At 65.7% G+C, this 17,974-nt stretch overlaps 2 protein-coding genes and 1 long non-coding RNA gene across 7 annotated transcripts in view; 1 reads left to right on the forward strand and 2 right to left on the reverse strand.

Annotated features, from left to right (window-relative positions):
* Positions 1-3,322: 3,322 nt before the first annotated feature.
* On the reverse strand, positions 3,323-5,852 carry LOC309872366. 4 transcript variants are annotated; one of them, XR_014315810.1, is made up of 4 exons: positions 5,657-5,852; positions 4,768-5,069; positions 4,564-4,690; positions 3,323-4,359 (listed from the first exon to the last, which is right to left on the reverse strand). It is a non-coding gene; the product is annotated as an uncharacterized lncRNA (long non-coding RNA). The 4 variants fall into 4 exon arrangements; XR_014315811.1 differs by lacking the exon at positions 3,323-4,359 and having other exon boundaries at positions 4,386-4,690; positions 4,768-5,048; positions 5,667-5,852; XR_014315812.1 differs by lacking the exon at positions 3,323-4,359 and having other exon boundaries at positions 4,386-4,690; positions 4,768-5,048.
* A 141-nt stretch (positions 5,853-5,993) lies between these two features.
* Positions 5,994-12,916, forward strand: ADRM1 (ADRM1 26S proteasome ubiquitin receptor). Of its 2 annotated transcripts, XM_082746400.1 has the most exons (10): positions 5,994-6,101; positions 6,493-6,706; positions 8,460-8,576; positions 10,009-10,132; positions 10,642-10,728; positions 11,276-11,357; positions 11,586-11,818; positions 12,023-12,180; positions 12,357-12,459; positions 12,695-12,916. In XM_082746400.1, the coding sequence occupies exons 2-10, from the start codon at positions 6,494-6,496 to the stop codon at positions 12,796-12,798; spliced, it is 1,221 nt and encodes a 406-aa protein (XP_082602526.1). In that variant the 5' UTR covers positions 5,994-6,101; position 6,493; the 3' UTR covers positions 12,799-12,916. The 2 variants fall into 2 exon arrangements, with proteins under 2 accessions (XP_082602526.1, XP_082602527.1); XM_082746401.1 differs by lacking the exon at positions 8,460-8,576.
* A 140-nt stretch (positions 12,917-13,056) lies between these two features.
* The window catches only part of LAMA5 (laminin subunit alpha 5), a 46,557-nt gene continuing 41,639 nt past the window's right edge, over positions 13,057-17,974 (reverse strand). The window contains exons 62-80 of the mRNA XM_082746415.1: positions 17,817-17,953; positions 17,587-17,740; positions 17,313-17,446; positions 17,074-17,236; positions 16,862-16,996; positions 16,610-16,767; positions 16,390-16,522; positions 16,170-16,313; positions 15,937-16,067; positions 15,661-15,831; positions 15,423-15,561; positions 15,186-15,331; positions 14,925-15,117; positions 14,691-14,855; positions 14,403-14,565; positions 14,180-14,313; positions 14,000-14,093; positions 13,748-13,870; positions 13,057-13,526 (exon numbers count right to left, since the gene is read on the reverse strand). Of these exons, the coding sequence (XP_082602541.1) occupies positions 13,387-13,526; positions 13,748-13,870; positions 14,000-14,093; positions 14,180-14,313; positions 14,403-14,565; positions 14,691-14,855; positions 14,925-15,117; positions 15,186-15,331; positions 15,423-15,561; positions 15,661-15,831; positions 15,937-16,067; positions 16,170-16,313; positions 16,390-16,522; positions 16,610-16,767; positions 16,862-16,996; positions 17,074-17,236; positions 17,313-17,446; positions 17,587-17,740; positions 17,817-17,953 (2,757 nt within the window). The 3' untranslated portion in view covers positions 13,057-13,386. The remainder of the gene's footprint in view (positions 13,527-13,747; positions 13,871-13,999; positions 14,094-14,179; positions 14,314-14,402; positions 14,566-14,690; positions 14,856-14,924; positions 15,118-15,185; positions 15,332-15,422; positions 15,562-15,660; positions 15,832-15,936; positions 16,068-16,169; positions 16,314-16,389; positions 16,523-16,609; positions 16,768-16,861; positions 16,997-17,073; positions 17,237-17,312; positions 17,447-17,586; positions 17,741-17,816; positions 17,954-17,974) is intronic.

The raw sequence follows: 17,974 nt of genomic DNA on the forward strand, positions 1-17,974 counted from the left end.
CAGGAGGCTCCCCGAGATCAGCCAGCCCTCTGGGCAGCCTTGGCCAGAAGCTGCTTCTGAGAACACTGGCTCTTCCAGAAGTGCTCCCCAAGAGGAATGGTGATTGACTGGCTTTGCCAGTCTCCAGTATCCACAGGGAGCACGGAGGATGGCGGCACTGGGACGCTTCCTAGCCCAGAAGCACCAGTAACCCTTCCCCTTGGGACAGCCTTCGCCGAGCAGGGGAGAAGGGCAGGGTCAGGAAGAGCTGCGTCGCACTAGGGACAGGTGGGCCTGGGGCAAAGTCCAGTTAGTACAGCGCTCTCCCTGTGCAGTTTCTCTGTCTCAGCACCCAGACTTTCAGACGTCTTCCGAAGGATTTCTTGGGGGCATCTGGGGGGCTCAGTCATAGTGTCTGCCTTCGGCTCAGGTCATGATCCTGGGGTCCTGGGATCGAGCCCCACATCGGGCTCCTTGTTTCGCAGGGAGCCTGCTTCTCCCTCTGCCTCTCCCCCCACTTGTGTTCCTGCTTGCGCGTGTGCGCACTCCCTCTCTCTCTCTTTCTCTCGCTTTTAAATAAATAAATAAATACATTTTTAAAAAGATTTTATTTCTTTATTTGACAGACAGAGATCACAAGTAGGCAGAGAGGCAGGCAGAGAGAGAGGGGGAAGCAGGCTCCCGGGGCTCGATCCCAGGACCCTGAGACCATGACCTGAGCCGAAGGCAGAGGCTTTAACCCACTGAGCCTCCCAGACACCCCTAAAATATTTTTTTAAAAATGGGACTTTCTTGGGTCTGCAGTGGGTACAAAGATTGGGGTCCCTCCTCAGGATGAGTCACACGGGGCTTGGCTGGCTTCCCTGTTCTCCGTGTGCAGGCTCTGCCACGTGAGCGCGGCACGTCTGGTGTCTCTCACTGGGGTTTACCGGACAGTCAGCCCAGTGGTCGCACAGCTGGTTTGCCTCTTTGACAAGCAAATTGCCCCAAGTCACACGGTCAGTAAAGGGCCGCGTGATCTCTACAGCGGCCAACAGCATGGACACCGGTCCCCCTTCCTGGCGAGTGCGTGCGTGGCCGGCTTTCAGCCCTGTTTATCCTGTCAGCGTAGCATGAAAATGTCAGGCGAGAACGCGTGCTAGTGAGATGCATTTATTTTTATAATATGTAACAACCGGCAGCACCCGTCTGTATAAACAGAATCAACCACTCCTGGATTGTTCAGGGGTAGACTGGTACAGATCTACGAAGGTCAGTGTTAAACCCTAGCTCCAAATACAGATTTCTTTGAAAATGGGTTGTACTGACATTTGTTTGGCACTGAACAATTTTTCATTGTCTCAGCTGTTCTGGCCTCTCTGGAAAGGGCTGCAGATGGGCTATGGACGAGTCCCACGCACCGATGCCAGAGGTTTGAACTGTGTGTTCTGTAGGACTGGCCCAGCAAATGGAATGTTCCAGAAAACTGCTTGTCATGGCAGAGAGGCGATTCAGGGACACCTGTGACACCACCAGGTGGGCCACTGGACGGGTGAAGGGGTCTGTGTTCTCTTGAGCGGTGGGGAGCTCTGAGTGACCATCTCTCTTCTGTCCTGGGGATCAGAACCCATTGCTGAAAGCAATGACATGCCCAGAGCACAGTAGTAGGACTCGAGGGTCCTTGCTACCTGGCCCCTGTCCGAGGCACCCAGCAGCTGCATACTTTCCAGGAGTATGAGCTGAGTGGAGACAGTCCTCTGGATAGCCACGGTGGTTCTGGTCAGAGGGACAGACGGTCCCTGAGGTGCTCATGCCCTTGGGATGCCCAGGTGCCTAGCTAAGGATCCCCCATGGGCTGCGGTGTCCGATGACAGGGATCATGGAGCACTCAGCACTACCAGAGCCATTACCCACCGTCTTGGGTGCTTGATCCCCACAATTCCCTCAGTCCAACCAGTGGAGGAGAAAAAGGGAGTGCGGGAAGGTGGGCTCGCCCCCGATTTCACAGCAGGTAGCCGGACAAAGTGGGACCGCGCCCTAACTTACAGTGAAGGTCACCCGTGTGCACTGGGCGAAATCTGTACTGTCTCATAGTCACCAGCAACATACAGGATCAGATGACAAGGGGAAAGGACAGTCTTTTCAACGAATAGTGCTGGGAAAGCGGGACCCCTGCCCCACACCCTCTACAAAATTAGACCGGAATGTCACACCCAAAACCATAAAATTTTTATTTTTTTAATTTATTTTTTAAAATATTTCATTATTTGACTGAGAATAAACACAAGTTGGTGGGGCAGAGGGAGAAGCAGACTCCCCACTGAGCAGGGACCCTGATGCTCGATCCCAGGACCCTGGGATCACGACCTGAGCCGAAGGCAGATGCCCAGCGACTGAGCCACCCAGGCGCCCCAACCATAAAACTTGTAGAAGAAAGCGTAGGGCACAAGCTTAGTGACGTAGGACTTGGCAGTGATTTCTTAGGTAGAACATTGAAGGCACAGGTAACAACAGAAAACATAAACAAATTGGGCAAGATGGAAACTAGATGTTTGTGCATCAGAGTAGCATCAGGTAAAAATGCAACCCACAGAATGGGAGAAAAGAGAGACAAACACAACATCTACCAGGAGAATGACATCCGGAATATGCAGGGAATTTCTCAAACTAAGCAAACAAAAACCTGATCCAAAACACAGGCAGAGGACCCTGTGCACAGAAGATGCACAAAGGGCCAGGAAGTCCGTGAGAAGACTCCCGGCCCCGCGAATCACGTGGCAAATGCAAATCCGAGCTCACCGCGACTGCACGGGTCAGGCCGGAACGGGCAGCTGCTGTGGAAGACAGGATCGCAGCTCCGGAGAACGTTACCCACAGCGTTACCAGAGGATCCGGAAATCCCACTGTGCTGCTGTGCTGGAAAGATCGGAAAGCAAGGTCCCGAAGAGATGTCTGTCCGCCCACGCCGACAGCAGTGTTCCCCACCACTGCTGAGTCACGGGGGCTGCCCGGGTCCGCCAGGGATGGATGGATGAATACCACGTGCTCTACGCCAGCCGGGGTGGGGGGGACCCAGACACGTGCTGCCACGTGGGCAGACCTCGAGGACGCCCCGCTCAGCGAGACAAGCCCCTCACGGAAAGACAAAGACTGCAGGACTCCCATCGACGTCACATACGAGGGTCGTCAGAACGTGAGGGGCAGTAGGATGGCGGCGACAGGGACGGGGGGCGGGGTTGGTGTCTCGAAAGGTGACAGGATGCTGATGCGGCACAACATCGTGGAGTGTTTCCGTCACTGAAGGGCTCACTGAGGGGTAAGATGGTGAGTCTGACGTCACGTGTATCCTACCACCCTGAAAAATATTGGGAAGAAGTGGTCAGTGCTTGCCAGAGGCTAGGGAGGACGGAGGGATGGACGGGAGGAGGGCAGGGGACTCCCAGCGGTGAGACCACACCGTGCGACACTGTGATGCTGGGTCCGCGTCATGCGTGAGTCCAGACGCACAGGTGGCGGGCAGGGAGATGGGCCACTGGTGACACTGCGTGTTCTCGCGGGTCCGTGGGCTGTCACACGCGCGCCTGCCGGCGGGGATGCTGACGGCAGGAGGAGGTGCGTGCGGAGGGCTACATGGGAGCACTCGGTACTTCCTGCTCACCTTGGGACTAAACCTACCATTCCCTCCGAGAAAAGAGGATCGTTGAAAGAAAGACGATCATGGGAACCCCACTGCCGAACAGTGTGGACCGTGCGGACCGTGCGGACCGTGCGGTTGCGGGCAGCCACGGCCTCGGCACTTAGTCCTGTCGCCCTCCCTTCTCGGGCTTCCTGCCCTTCTCATCGGTGTGTTTTAATTTGCGTTTCTCTTATGAAGAATGGCGTGGGCTCTCTGCTCCTGTGCCTCTTGCTGGCTGTGCTTCTTTGGTGATGTGTCCAGGCGCCACGGTCCCCGTGCCCTGCCCACCCCTTGTGCAGGAGCCACTGGACCCACCCACCCCGCTGCCTTGTCCCCCACAGCACCCCACACCCAGGGGCCTTGGCCACGCTCGTCTGCCTGCGGCCACTGTCCTTCCTGCACACAAGCCACGGAACCAGCCTCAGACACAGGCTCCCAGCTCGAAGAGAGGAAGTGCTCCGGTGAGCCCCTCGAGGCCACGGGCTGGGGGGAACCACGCTCTTCCGGTCCAACATTGGTTTCCCTGCGGCCTCCTGTGGCCAATTCTTAACTCTTCCTGACTTCCCGCCCGCTGGCCCGTGTTCAGGCAGCCACTGTTGTCTTTGGTGTCCTTGAGTGTCACCAGCAGGGCACTCGCTGTCGTGGGCTCAGGGCCATGCCCCTCTCCCATGTGGTCTCTGGGGCCCCGGGGAGCTCCTGTGTGTGGTTTGCTCTGTTGGCATTTACTAGGAAATGAAATGAAGTGGAAGTATTTGCTAGTTAAAAAGTAAAAGGCTTATTATTTATCAACAAAAACATTTTTAAATGAAAAACAGCTACGTTTTCAAAAACAAAGCAAAATTGGTGAGTCTTTAGATCACAAAACAACGGATACAGAAGTGGTTTTCCTTCGGGGGCACCTGGATGCCTGGCTCTTGATTTTGACTCACATCCTGATTGCGGGGTCCTGGGATCGAGCCCTACATCAGGCTCCCGCTCGGCGGGGAATCGGGGAATCGGCTGGAGGTCCCCCCGTCCGTCCTCCTGCCCGTGCTCACTCTCTCTAAAATAAAAAATCTTAAAAAAAAGTGGCTGTACCTGAGACCATTATACAGAACGTCACGGATGGGTTCAAGTGAACGCACCAGACTCACCTGCGTCAACGTGAATAAATCTTCGAAACGAAACCACCTTCCACTTTGATACTTTTTGTGAAAAGCTTAACAGAGGTGACACGCAGGTGACAAACTGTCAGGCAGCATGGTGCAGAGTGGCCTTGCTCCTGGAGGGGTCTCTGGTGCGGGCTGGGAGGGCCCGGGGCTCTGGGTGGGTGTGCCCCGCGTGGTTACTGTGTCCCAGCGGAGCACAGGGTGGAAACGGAGGGCACCCGGTCCTTGTGAACATCGGGTCGCGCTGGGACAGTGGCCTCTTCATTCTGTTGTGAGCACACATTAGCCTCTGGGAACCACACACACAGAGGGAATGTGGGGGGCCCCCAGCACTCATCACAGGAGAACGGGGGATCCCCAGGGGAGACCTGCCTAGGGGACAGTGAGGGGCAGCATGCCAGCACTGTCATCAGGGGAATGGGGGACCCCCAGGGGAGGATGGAGGGAATGGGGGACCCCAAGAGGAGAATGGGAGGAGTAGGGGGAGAGACCCCCAGAATGGGGCCAGTCATGCCAGCACTGGGGAATGGGGGGACCCCAAGAGAAGAGTGGGGGAATAAGGAGACTCCTGGTGGGAGAATGGGGGACCCCCAGGGCGACTGGGGAATGAAGGGACCCCAAAAGAAGAATGGGGAAGGAGGGGGACCCCCCGGGGGAGAATGGGGGGCAGCCACGCCCGCAGCGTCACGGGGGAACAGGGAGGCAGCGCGGCGTCTCCATCGCCCCCCGGACGACCACCGCTGGTGTCTTGGGCGCTGACTCTGGACCCCCACGTCCAGGGCTGTGATTCGGCGACACAGCCCTGGGGTCGCGAAGCCGGCCCTCCCCAGCCCCAGCGTCCTAGATCCCCTGACGTGAGGGCTGTTTCCCGCACATCTTGGGACCTGGCGTGTCGCTCCGGCCGTGAATCTGCGACAGGTGCACCAGCTCTCCCGCCACGGTGGGGGTGTGCACTCCAACGCCCCCCCGCCCCGGCTCGGTCGGCGCCCGCCGCGCTGTTCCGGACGCCGCCGCCAGGGGCCGCCGCCGCGCCCCTATGACACAGCAACAATAGGAGCCGCTCTGGCCCGCGCGCCGCCCGCCCGCGCTTCCGCCGGAAGGGAACGCGAGCGCGGGGCGGGCGAGGGAGGGCCGATGGACGGCTGTCCTTCCCAATCGCTGACGGCTCGGCGTCGGCCCCGCCCCTGACGCAGCCCAATCGCCGGCGAGAGCGGCGGGAGGGGCGGAGCGAGAGGGGACTTCCGGCGGGGCCCGGCAGGCGCTGAGGAGGAAGAGCGAGCCCGGACGGTGCCTCTCGGCCGAGTCGCGGCGCGGGCCAGGTGCGGGGGTCGCCGGGGGCGGGGCCGGCTGCGGGGGCGGGGCCTGCGCCGTCGGGGTGCCGGAGCCGGGGTCGGGTCCGCGGAGGCCGGGGTGTGGGGCGCGGGGGCGGCCGGCGAGCCCGGGTGGGGGGGCCTGTGCGCGGGGCGGCGGCTCTGGGGGGCCCCGGACTCGGCCCGCCGCGGCCGTGTCGCCCGCCTGCCGGCGTGACGCCGGGGGCCGCGCGGGGCCGCGAGCTGCGGGGGCGGCCGCGCGGGGGGGGGGCGGGGGCGGCGCGGGCTCGGGCGTCGTGGGGCTGGGGCCCGGGGCCGGGCTCCGCGAGGGCAGCTCCGCGGGAGGCGCGGCCGGGGCGCCCCTGCCTTGACGCGGCGCGCGTGCGGGCGGCTCTTCCAGGATGACGACCTCGGGCGCGCTGTTCCCAAGCCTGGTGCCCGGCTCGCGGGGCTCCTCCAACAAGTACCTGGTGGAGTTCCGCGCGGGGAAGATGTCGCTGAAGGGCACGACCGTCACCCCGGACAAGCGGAAAGGGCTCGTGTACATCCAGCAGACGGACGACTCCCTCATTCACTTCTGCTGGAAGGACCGCACGTCGGGCACCGTGGAGGACGTGAGTGCGCTCGGCGCCGGGGCGGCCTGCGGGCGCGGCCGGGGCTGCTCCCCGACGCGCTCCCGGACCCGCTCCCGGACGCGCTCCCGGACCCGCTCCCCGACGCGCTCCCCGACGCGCTCCCGGACCCGCTCCCCGACCCGCTCCCCGACGCGCTCCCGGACCCGCTCCCCCGACGCGCTCCCCGACGCGCTCCCGGACCCGCTCCCCGACGCGCTCCCCGACGCGCTCCCGGACCCGCTCCCCGACGCGCTCCCGGACCCGCTCCCCCGACGCGCTCCCGGACCCGCTCCCGGACCCGCTCCCCGACGCGCTCCCGGACCCGCTCCCCCGACGCGCTCCCGGACCCGCTCCCCGACGCGCTCCCCGACGCGCTCCCGGACCCGCTCCCCGACCCGCTCCCCGACGCGCTCCCGGACCCGCTCCCCGACGCGCTCCCGGACCCGCTCCCCGACGCGCTCCCGGACCCGCTCCCCGACGCGCTCCCGGACCCGCTCTCCGAAGCGCTCCCCGACGCGCTCCCCGACGCGCTCCCGGACCCGCTCCCCGACGCGCTCCCGGACCCGCTCCCCGACGCGCTCCCCGACGCGCTCCCGGACCCGCTCCCCGACCCGCTCCCCGACGCGCTCCCGGACCCGCTCCCCCGACGCGCTCCCGGACCCGCTCCCGGACCCGCTCCCCGACGCGCTCCCGGACCCGCTCCCCCGACGCGCTCCCGGACCCGCTCCCCGACGCGCTCCCCGACGCGCTCCCGGACCCGCTCCCCGACGCGCTCCCGGACCCGCTCCCCCGACGCGCTCCCGGACCCGCTCCCCGACGCGCTCCCGGACCCGCTCCCCCGACGCGCTCCCGGACCCGCTCCCCGACGCGCTCCCCGACGCGCTCCCCGACGCGCTCCCGGACCCGCTCCCCCGACGCGCTCCCGGACCCGCTCCCGGACCCGCTCCCCCGACGCGCTCCCGGACCCGCTCCCCGACGCGCTCCCCGACGCGCTCCCGGACCCGCTCCCCGACCCGCTCCCCGACGCGCTCCCGGACCCGCTCCCCGACGCGCTCCCGGACCCGCTCCCCGACGCGCTCCCGGACCCGCTCCCCGACGCGCTCCCGGACCCGCTCTCCGAAGCGCTCCCCGACGCGCTCCCCGACGCGCTCCCGGACCCGCTCCCGGACCCGCTCCCGGACCCGCTCCCCGACGCGCTCCCCGACCCGCTCCCCGACGCGCTCCCGGACCCGCTCCCCGACGCGCTCCCCGACGCGCTCCCCTACCCACGCTTCCGGACCCGCTTCCGGACCCTCTCCCGGACCCGCTCCCCGACCCCTCTGCTCCTCTCTCTCGCCCAGCCCGGCGGTCCGCCAGCGCCCTGCCTCGCGGCCTGGCCAGCCTCTGCGGTGGCCGGCGGGGTCCGCGCTGCGAGCCACCGCTTCGGGGCGTCTGCCCTTCCGCCCGCTTGCCCCCCGCCCCCGCAGGCCGCGGGCCGCTCCTTTCCAAGGTGTCCTTGTTAGGTCTCTGGAGAGCCGCAAGCCTCCCTGCCCCGCTGAGCTCGGAGCCCCCCTCCTGGCCCTCATGCCCTGGGGGGGCGCCTCTGACCCTGTCTTCTCCACCGGGGGAGGGAGGCCCTTCTGGCAAGGGGCCTGGGCCCTGGACCCCCTCCCACCGCTCCCCTGCAGAGGAGGAGCCCGCGGGCTTCCCTGGGAGGCGGTGGGACCCGCAGTGGGTGTTGGGGTGAGGCTGACCCCCCCTGCGCTCTCGGAAGGACCTGATCATCTTCCCCGACGACTGTGAGTTCAAGCGCGTGCCGCAGTGCCCCAGTGGGAGGGTCTACGTGCTCAAGTTCAAGGCCGGCTCCAAGCGGCTCTTCTTCTGGATGCAGGTGTGTGGCGGCTGCGCGCAGTGTCTCTCCTAGACGTGCTCGCCGGACGCTGGGACTCACTTTCCCAAAACGGCTGATGCTCGCTGAGCGTCGGGGACCCTGAGAACTCCTGGGTCTCTCTGTGGGGGTGGGGGCCGGGGGCGCTGGAGCAGGGCCACTTCCAGAGTCCGGGCACTTGCGGCTGGGCTCCTGGTGCTCTTGCAAGGTCCAGAAGTCCTGGCACATGGACAAGAGTGCTTTCTGGACGGGACCCCAGTGTCACTCTGCTGACTGCGGACCCCCGCCCCGCCCCACTAGGAGCAGCCCGGGGCCAGAGCAGGGCGGACCGTGTGTTCTCTTTGCTGCGTTTACAAAACGACGCGTCCTTTTGCAAGCTTTTCTGAGCCCTGCCTCCCCTAGCCTTCCCCCTCGCGTGGTTTGGGGGTCTTTGGGGGTCAGCGTGCCGGGGCTGTCTCGCCGGCCGGCCGCTGGTCTTATTTGGTCGTGGTGCTGCCGCAGCAGGTTACAGTAACTCGGAGGCTGTTTCCCGTATGGGGGGTGGGAGGGCGTCTCTGGGTGGACACCCCAAAGCGCACGTGTTCCAAGTGGGTGATCGGAGGCCTTTGCAGACAGATGTTTCCAGTTTCCTTCCATGGAGGTTGACCCCATTGCCCTCCCCTGGCACGTACCAGGGCAGGGCAGGAGCAGTTTCTCTCGCAGGGCCGGCCAGGCTGTGCTGCAGACCCTGGTCTCTGCGCACGCGGTGAGAGAGCCGCGTGGACCAGCGGGCTGGGCGGGTGCGGCGTGCACGGGGAGACTTGCAGGCCCGGGAGGGCCCAGCTTGTTTCTCCAGGTTCTCCCAGGGAACGTTCCGCCAGCTCTGCCGTGCCCGGTTTTGCTCGCCTGCCCTGCTCCCTTCTGCTCTGGGCGTGGGGGACGCTGTGTTGTTCCCCTTCTGTGTCCCTGGCCTCCAGCAGACCCACAGCGCGTGCCCGGTTGTGGGTGCTTCATCTCGTGGTTCTGGGGGCACGTAGGGGGTGGTGCTCCCTGAGAACGGCCTACACCCTGGGGCGCTGGTGTTGAGTGCCTGCCAGGTGTGCTTTCTGGGGTTTCTGGCGAACCCCGAAGGGCCACGGGTGGGCTGGCTCGTGGGCAGTGGTGTGATAGGACGGTTATGTCACCGTGTCACACTCCTATACGAGGTGCAGGAAGGCTTCGTGGCTTTTAGGCTGTTGCGTGAGGCATCGAGAAGGCGTCGCTCTGTGCGGCCCCGGGGCTCTCAGGGCCTCAGTCTGCGGCCGCCGAGTGAGCGTGGCCGCAGCTCCGCGACCCTGACGGGCGGCGGTTCCCTTCGGCCCTGCCGGGTCCTCGGTGCCGTGCGGCTGTGGACGGGGCCCACGTTGCTGGCGGCGGACCGCCCCCTCGCAGCTGTGGTCCTGTCCTCCCCCTACAGGAGCCCAAGACCGACCAGGACGAGGAGCACTGCCGGAAGGTCAACGAGTGCCTGAACAGCCCTCCAATGCCGGGCGCGCTGGGGGCCAGCGGGACGGGAGGCCACGAGCTCTCCGCGCTGGGCGGTAGGCGCCACCTTCCGGAACGCGCTGGCGCGGCAGTGCCCGCAGGGGACGTGTGTTCCAGATGATGCGCGCAGTGCCTTGTTGCTGCTTGCAATGTGGTCGTTGTCTTGCTTTTCCTCTTGCGTTAGGGTTCTGTGAGTGCGTTAGGGTTCTGTGAGTGCGTGAGGCAGGGGCGGGGCAGAGGCAGAGGGACCCCCCCCCCGCTCAGCAGGGGGCCTGACACAGGACTTGATCCTGGCACCCTGAGGTCCTGACCTGAGCTAAAGGCAGACTCAGCCCACTGAGCCCCTGTGGTTGTTAAGCGGAAACGGAGGTTTCCGAGTTAGAAGCCTCTTAGTCGTCCCAAGTCCAAGTCTCCGTCCAGCTTCTGGGGATAAAACTGTGCGCCCGCCCCACCATGTTGTCTCATCCCAGGCACTGCTGTGAGGGCAGGGGACACTGAAGGGCGGGCTCACGGGGCGCGCGGTCTCAGCCAGGGCCGCCGAGTCTGAGTGCGTGCTGTCCCGCAGGCGAGGGCGGCTTGCAGAGCCTGCTGGGGAACATGAGTCACAGCCAGCTCATGCAGCTCATCGGACCCGCCGGCCTCGGAGGACTGGGTAAGCCCCGCGTGCGCACCGTGTGGCCTTTGGCGAGGGTCGCTTTGGGATTAGAATGTTTCCTTCTCAGTGGTTCTCGAACATCTGTCCCTGGGCTGGGCCCTTGTGCCCTGTGGTTTGAGCTGGGAGCTGGTCCGTGGTGAAGACCTCGCTCTGTACTTGAGGGGCCCACAGGGGGCCTGGGAGCGGGGCTCCTGCTGGGCCTTCTGCTCAGGTTCCCCTCCGGGGGGCTTGCCCGCTGCCGCCGCCTCTTGCGCTGGGACGGCTGCTGCTTGGGCGGAAGGGAAACCCTCGCTACTGTGCCAGGTGTGGACTGCGTGTTACCTTGGACCTAAGTGCGTCGTTAGCGGGATGGGAGACAGAAACGATGTGACGCGTGGAATAAGCTTCTAGAATGGTACAGCGCCAGCAGTCACGGCTCTGGCACCCTGGCCCACTGTGGTCCCTGTTCTCCCCTGCTTGTCCCTTGGTGTTAGTGTAGGATATCTGGCAGGGAGAGGTGGGCTCTTTGGGACAGGGTGGCAGCTGAGCTCATGTGTCCTTGCAGGTGGGCTGGGGGCCCTGACCGGGCCGGGCCTGGCCAGCCTCCTGGGGAGCGGAGGGCCTCCGGCCAGCAGCTCCTCGTCCAGGTGAGCCTTGCCCCCGCCCCACCCCCCACGTGCCACAGGATTCCCATCCTTCAGGGTGACTGGACATAGGAGATGCAGAAGGGCTGAGGAGACACCTGGGAAGGGACCTTTTTGGGGTCTCGACGGTTCCGGATCCCTGGCAGTTCAAGGACCACTGCTGGAGGAGCGACCTGCCGTGGGCACCTCTAGGGTGTGTGGTCGCTCCATGGCTGCCCTTGCTCTTTCCAGCTCCCGGAGCCAGTCCGCAGCCGTCACCCCGTCCTCCACCACCTCTTCTACCCGAGCCACCCCAGCCCCCTCTGCTCCAGCGGCCGCCTCCGTGACCAGCCCGAGCCCCGCACCCAGCTCAGGTAACGGAACCAGCACGGCAGCCAGCCCAACCCAGCCCATCCAGCTGAGCGACCTTCAGAGCATTCTCGCTACGATGAACGTGCCGGCCGGGCCAGGAGGCGGCCAGCAAGGTAACGCACGCGCTGCTCGGCTCCAGGCTTGGGGGTGAAGGGGCCTGCTGTCCCCTTCCTGCGCGCTCGCTGCCTCTCCAAGGGGGGCTGAGCAGGTCTCCGGGCTGAGCCGCTGCTCCCTCGCCTCGCCCCGCCCGACGATGCCACGGCTTGGGTGTCTGCGGTTGGCCTCGAGCCGCTGATGGCCGTGTGCTTACGCCTCAGTGGACCTGGCCAGTGTCCTGACGCCCGAGATCATGGCACCTATCCTTGCCAACGCGGACGTCCAGGAGCGCCTGCTGCCCTACCTGCCCTCTGGAGAGTCACTGCCGCAGACGGCGGAGGAGATCCAGAACACGCTGAGCTCGCCCCAGTTCCAGCAGGTAGGGCCGTGCCCGGGTGCCCCCGCTCTGTGCTCCGTGGCTGGGGACAGGGCTCACCTTCCACGGGCTTCCCTGTCACCAGGTGTCCCCGCACCTGGCCCAGGCAACCCTCCACGCCCCGTTCCCCTGCGGCGTTTGCCAGGCGTGCACTCAGGGCGTCGGGCTGTCCTTTGCAGGCTCTGGGTATGTTCAGCGCCGCCTTGGCCTCTGGGCAGCTGGGCCCCCTCATGTGCCAGTTCGGCCTCCCTGCAGAGGCCGTGGAGGCCGCCAACAAGGGCGGTAAGTATCTGCCCCCCCCGCCCCCCCTTCCCTACCCCACGTGGCTAAGGGAGACTCCCTTTCTCTCTCTCTGCCGTTACAAGGCTTCCCCGTGTGCACAGAATAGGGCTAGCCGGCTTGGTCATGGCGTGTCGGTGGTCTTGGGCCTTCGTCGTGAGGTTTTCATCTGTCCCCTTTGGTCAGCAGTTCCAGGCCAGGGTCTAGAAGGTCACCTTGTGTTTTCAATGCATTTTAGATGTGGAAGCATTTGCCAAAGCCATGCAGAACAGTGCCCGGCCCGAGCAGGAGGGGGACGGGAAGGACACCAAGGACGAAGAGGAAGACATGAGCTTAGACTGATCAGCGGTGTCCCCAGGGGTCGGGTTCACGGCTGCCGACCTCAGCGATGGGGCTGGGGGCGCGGCGCATGCCCTCAGCTCCGTGCCGGCTTGCTGAGAAATAAAGGTCTTGTCTTTTACCTGCCACTCGTGGTTTTCCTGTGTGCCCCCCAGGGGAGCTGGTGTGAGGGCGGCCCCCTGGGCAGGGGGTTCCCCCACGAGCACGTCCGGGGTCAAGATCGGTCTCTGGCTGCTCTGCTTTCATGTTTAAAGTCAACCCTCAGTGAAACAAGATGCTTTTTAATTTTCAGGGAGCAGGGCAGGTTCCTCACTTGAGGAAACGTTAGGGGAAGGGGAGTGGCAGCACAAAACCGAACAAAAAAGGACCAGAAGCCTCAGTTTGCAACATTAGGTAGGACTTAGACCGTTCTAGAGAGACGGGTCATCACCCCCAGAATCTGGAGTCCGGACGGCCTGGATGTGAAGCCAGCTGAGTGCGGGGCCGGGCACTCTGCGAGGTGGGAGCCTGCCCGCCTGGGGCGGCCCTCCTGTGGACACTGGGCCAGGGCCCCTGAAGGTTCTCGGGCGTGGCTGCTGGAGGGGCAGCTCGCTAGGTGGCTGGGCAGCCGCTGGCCCCCACTGCCCCCTGGATGCCCATAGAGTGAGGCCACGTGATGGGGGCACCGTTCAGCACCAGATTCCTCATGCAGCCGCGGTAGGCTAGAGGCTCAGCCTGTGTGTTCATGGGCTCTGGGGGAGGAGAAGGGGGGAGGCCGGTCAGAGCAGAGGCCGGCATCCCGGTGCCCCCCCGTGCCTGACTTCCTGGCCGTCCCATCACGGGAGGGTGGGATGAGAGCAGGTCACCCCGGCACGTGGTCCCCGAGGAGCAGTCCCTGCTCCTGGGCAAGGCCACCTTTACCAGGCAGGCCCCCGACGGGCAACTCCCACCCCCAGGCTGAGGCCGCCCTCACCAGGCAGGCCCCCGAGGTGCAGAGGTGACTGGGCACGGTCCGTGGAGGCCGCCAGCATGGGGCCCAGGGTCCGGTTGCTCTGCGTGTCCACCTCCAGCTGGAGCACGTTCCCGCTTCTGGTCACTGTGGGCACAGGGTCCCCGTGACTGGGAGGGGCTAGGGGCTGTCCGCCATGTGGCCTGCACCACTGCCCCTCCCGAGTCCCTCCTGGGTGCTCTACTCAGCAGAAAAGCAGAGGTGGGGGGCGCTTACCTGCCAGTCGGTGCCACTGCCCATCACACAAGGCTGCAGTGCGTGTCACCCACGTGGAGAACTCCCCGGCGCCGTCGTCCGCCTGCAGCAGGATCTGGGTGGGGGCCAGGGGGGTGGTCAGGAGAGTCCCACGAATCTCGATCCCACCCCACGGCCTCAGCCCCCTGGCCCGCAGCTTACCCGCTCAGCCTGCGCCTGCAGCTGCAGGTAGGGCGGTGCCAGGCCCCGGCCCAGGTGGAAGATGAGGCCAGTGGCCGTCTGAGGCCGCACCTCCAGCTCCAGGGCCTCCAGGGCCACGGGAGGCGGCGCGGTGTCTGTGAGGAGGGAGCTGTGAGGAGGGGCAGGGCAGCGGGGCTACCACTCCCGCCCCACTGAGGCAGGGGTGCACCCGTGCCCTACAGACCTAGGGTGACGACACCTCCGCTGTCTGCAAAGAACAGGCCCTTCTCCAGGGGGCCTGAGAAGCATGGCGTGACCCCGACTGCCCGTGTGGGGGCCCCCAGGGGCCGCCCATCCAGCCTCAGTCTTCTCACACAGCCACTGAAGCCGGAGCTGCCGGTGGCCGCCTGTGGGGACACAGATTGGCTGGTGCGGTGGGAGGTCCCAAGGGCCCAGGAGGGCCGTTCAGCAGGGGATGGGGTACGGGGGAGGTGGTTCAGGGTTGGGGGGGTTACACAGAGGAGGTTCTCACTGGGAGGCTTGCGCTGAAGCCACGAACTGGGAGGCCCCCCACGAAGAGAGTCTGGGGCCGGGGGCTCTCTGCCCCCTGGTGCTGCTGGCCGGGCCCCTCCCGGTCCTGGGCCCAGACTCCGTCTATCACCAGCTGGATCCGGGTCTTTTCCCATCTCACAGACACCTGGGGCGGGAGGGGGCACGTCAGAACGGGAGCTCCCAGGACCTGGCCCGTGCCCCCTCAGCGACTCACCGTGTGCCACCGGCCAGCTCGTGAGCGCTGGCGGCTCTGGACACGGAGCTGGGGCCCAGGGCCCTCCGTCTGAGCAACAAAGTGGCCGTGGCTCAAGAGCACAGCCAGGGAAGGGCCACTGGCCTTGCTGGGGACAGCGAGCAGCAGAAGTCCGCGGGGGCCGCGAGGGCGGGCCAGCATGGAGATGTGGGACCTGGAGGCGGAGCAGGGCCGTCAGCCTGGGCGGCCCTTGGGCACCCTCCCCACCCGGCCTAGCCTTACCAGTTCCTGGGAGGTGCCGGGACATGGGCAAACTCCAGGTGACTGGACGGGGGGCCCCCAAACTGGTAGGCGTCTCGGATGGTCCTGAGAGACCAGGGCGGGGTGCAGGCAGGGTCCCGGCGGGGCTGGCGGCTGCGTCGGCCAGCCTGGGGGGAATCGGAAGGGAAGCAGAATGCGTGGTGATGGCCTTCCGACCACACCCCTGTCCCGCCTGGCACACAGTGTCTGGTCCCCCACCTTCCGTGCCGCTGCTGCCCTCAGTCCTCGAGGTGCCTGCCCTGGGGTCTGGGCGTGCGGGGCTGGGACACAGCCGGAGCTCACGTTGACTTTCTTCCAGTCCTGCTGCAGGTCAAACACCCGTTGCGGCCCCAGCGGCCTGCGGAGGGCGGCGGGTCAGCACTGGTGGGGCAGTGGGGGGCGCGCCAGGCCACACCCCCCATGCCCCCCCACCTGACCCCCGCCCCCGCCGGCTCACCGCAGCATGAACACATTGCTGATGCAGCCACTGAAGTTGGAGTAGTCACCGGACTTAGACCAGCCTCCCAAGTAGAGCACCTGGTTCTTCTCAGACGGGGCCTGGGGCCTGGGCGGCACCTCCTGGTGGCGCTTCATCTGCTGAAGCTGGTCGTCCACATAGAGCCAGACCCTGCAAGCACAGCAACCTTTTCCCCGCCCTGCGCCAGCTGCCCCCAGTGCTTCCCCCTCCCGGTCCCTGGACACCGCTGCCAGGGGCCCAGTGGGCCAGGCTCACCCTGTGTCGTTGCTGTAGAAAGCCACGTAATGGGGGGCACCATCGGCAAAGCTCCCTTGGGTCTTCACCTCTGTCGTCGGGAGCCGGAGTGCCACCCGGCCCTGCTGCAGGGACACCTGGTATGGCCCATCCTGGGGACAGTGCCCAGGTCAGGGGAGCAGGCCAGGACCTGCACTCCCGTCCTCTCGCCCCCAGAGCCCCACGCTGCTTGCCAGGAGTGGGGGCGCACGCACCAGGAATTCGTTGAGGTAGAGCAGACCGACATCCTGGGTGCTGTGGAAGCCGAAGCCCGAGTAGATGTGGCCCGTGACGGGGGGGACATCAGGGAGCCCCAGGGACAGGTAGCCGTCGCCGTGGAAAGTCATGGCCCGTCCCACCTAGAGGAGAGTGACCGTGAGGGCCCACAACACAGGCCTGGAATGGGGCTGCTGGCCAGGGCGGGCCGGGGCTCACCAGCAGGTCGGCAGTGCAGCCCGAGCTGATGCCCGTCGTGTTCAGCCTCTTGAGATCCACGTACTTGCCCTGAGCCTTGATGCCCTTGATGCATCCGCGGATCGAGCCTCCGGAGGGGAAGAGCTGCCGCAGGCTGCAGGGGACGGACATCAGGACCCGCAGCCGCCGCCACCACCTCCAGGGTGCCCGCCTGCTCCCGGCCGGCCGCTCCCAGACTCACCTTGGGGGCAGCTGGTCGGGCGGCACGCCCCCGAGGTAGTAGGCGCTGGCCAGCTCCAGCGTGCTGCTGTGGTCCACGCTGAACGCATTGTTCCTCTCCACGCGCACCAGCACGCGGCTGACACGGCCGCGGCTCCCCCCCAGCAGGAACACCTGGATCTGTGAGGTGCCGGCGGGCCCCAGCTTGAGGGTGAGCCATGCGTCCCACGGGTCCTCCCGGAGCCCCTGAGCCCTCCCCCGAGCCCAGCCTCACCGCCTTGCTGGCCGTGGTCATGTTCAGCAGACTGGCGTCCACCGCCGGGCTCAGCGTGGCCTCCATCAGGCCTGCGCCGAAGTCATAGAGGAGGAGCAGGGAGCCCTTCCGCACGGCCAGGCACAGGAACTGGTCCTGGGGGGAGAGGCAGGTCAGTACGGGGTCCAGGGGTGCTGCGGAGGGCTGCGTGCTGGGGCCGGCGGCCTGCGTGCCTGGTGCTGCATGAAGAAGACGATGCCACTGGAGGACACGAGCCGCAGCTCCTGCTCAAAGCGCTTGGTCGTGCCCATCTGACTCTCCACGCTGATGCGAGCGAAGCCAGAGCCGTCCAGGTAGGAGCCGTCCGTAAGCCACGGGTCCCCGGTCGACTTGGAGCTGCAGGTCAGAGATCAGAGCAGTCAGCCAAGAGCCAGCCAGGGTGCGACGAGGGCCTGGCCCCGGCTGCACGTACCGGGCACAGGGCCTATCCACGGTGGTGTCCAGCTGGAAAGTCTCCTCGAAGTTGTAGAGGCTCAGCACCTCCTCGTTGAGCGCCTCCATTTCGATGCAGCCCAAGTAGCCAGGGAGGCGGAGGGGTTCGGGGGGCTGCAGGCACAGGGCACAGTCAGGGCTTCTCGCCCCCAGGACAGACCCCAGGGAGGGCACTCAGTGGGCAGCCAGGCACAGAGCAGGGCATCCTGGGCCCGGAGTGCAGGGCCACCCCCGCCCCGCCCCGCCAGGCTCACTGTGAAGTGGCTGGGGTAGCCCCCCACGTAGAAGACAAAGTCGCCAGGCCGCAGACTGAGCAGCCCCTCGGCCCCAGGGGCCACTGTGTCTCCCTTGGTCTCATGGAGCGTCTGCTTCTCCACCGTGACAGACATGTGGCCGAACTGGAGGGTCCTGAAGGCAGAATGGGGGGGTGAGGAGTGGACCCCGTCCAGCGATGGAGGGAGCCCAAGGGGGCCAGGTCACCCACCTGTCGATGCTGACTGCTGCGAACTGCTCCCCAATGTCTTCGTCGACGCTGAGGGCCGCGGGGCCCGCCTCCCCCAGGCGGTACACCCAGTGCACCCTCTGGTTCCGCAGAGCCACGCCCATGTAGTCCCCGACGGCCTGCGGTGACAGGAGGCTCAG

This window comes from Mustela nivalis, assembly GCF_964662115.1.
Source record: "Mustela nivalis genome assembly, chromosome: 8".
Taxonomy (NCBI): domain Eukaryota; kingdom Metazoa; phylum Chordata; class Mammalia; order Carnivora; family Mustelidae; genus Mustela; species Mustela nivalis.

Excerpts from the sequence above, each read along its gene's own strand:
- ADRM1 (XM_082746400.1), top strand. The coding sequence starts at position 6,494 with ATGACGACCTCGGGCGCGCTGTTCCCAAGCCTGGTGCCCGGCTCGCGG. Across the intron at positions 11,358-11,585 it reads GCCAGCAGCTCCTCGTCCAG|CTCCCGGAGCCAGTCCGCAG; the intron begins GTGAGCCTTGCC and ends TGCTCTTTCCAG. Across the intron at positions 11,819-12,022 it reads GCCAGGAGGCGGCCAGCAAG|TGGACCTGGCCAGTGTCCTG; the intron begins GTAACGCACGCG and ends CTTACGCCTCAG.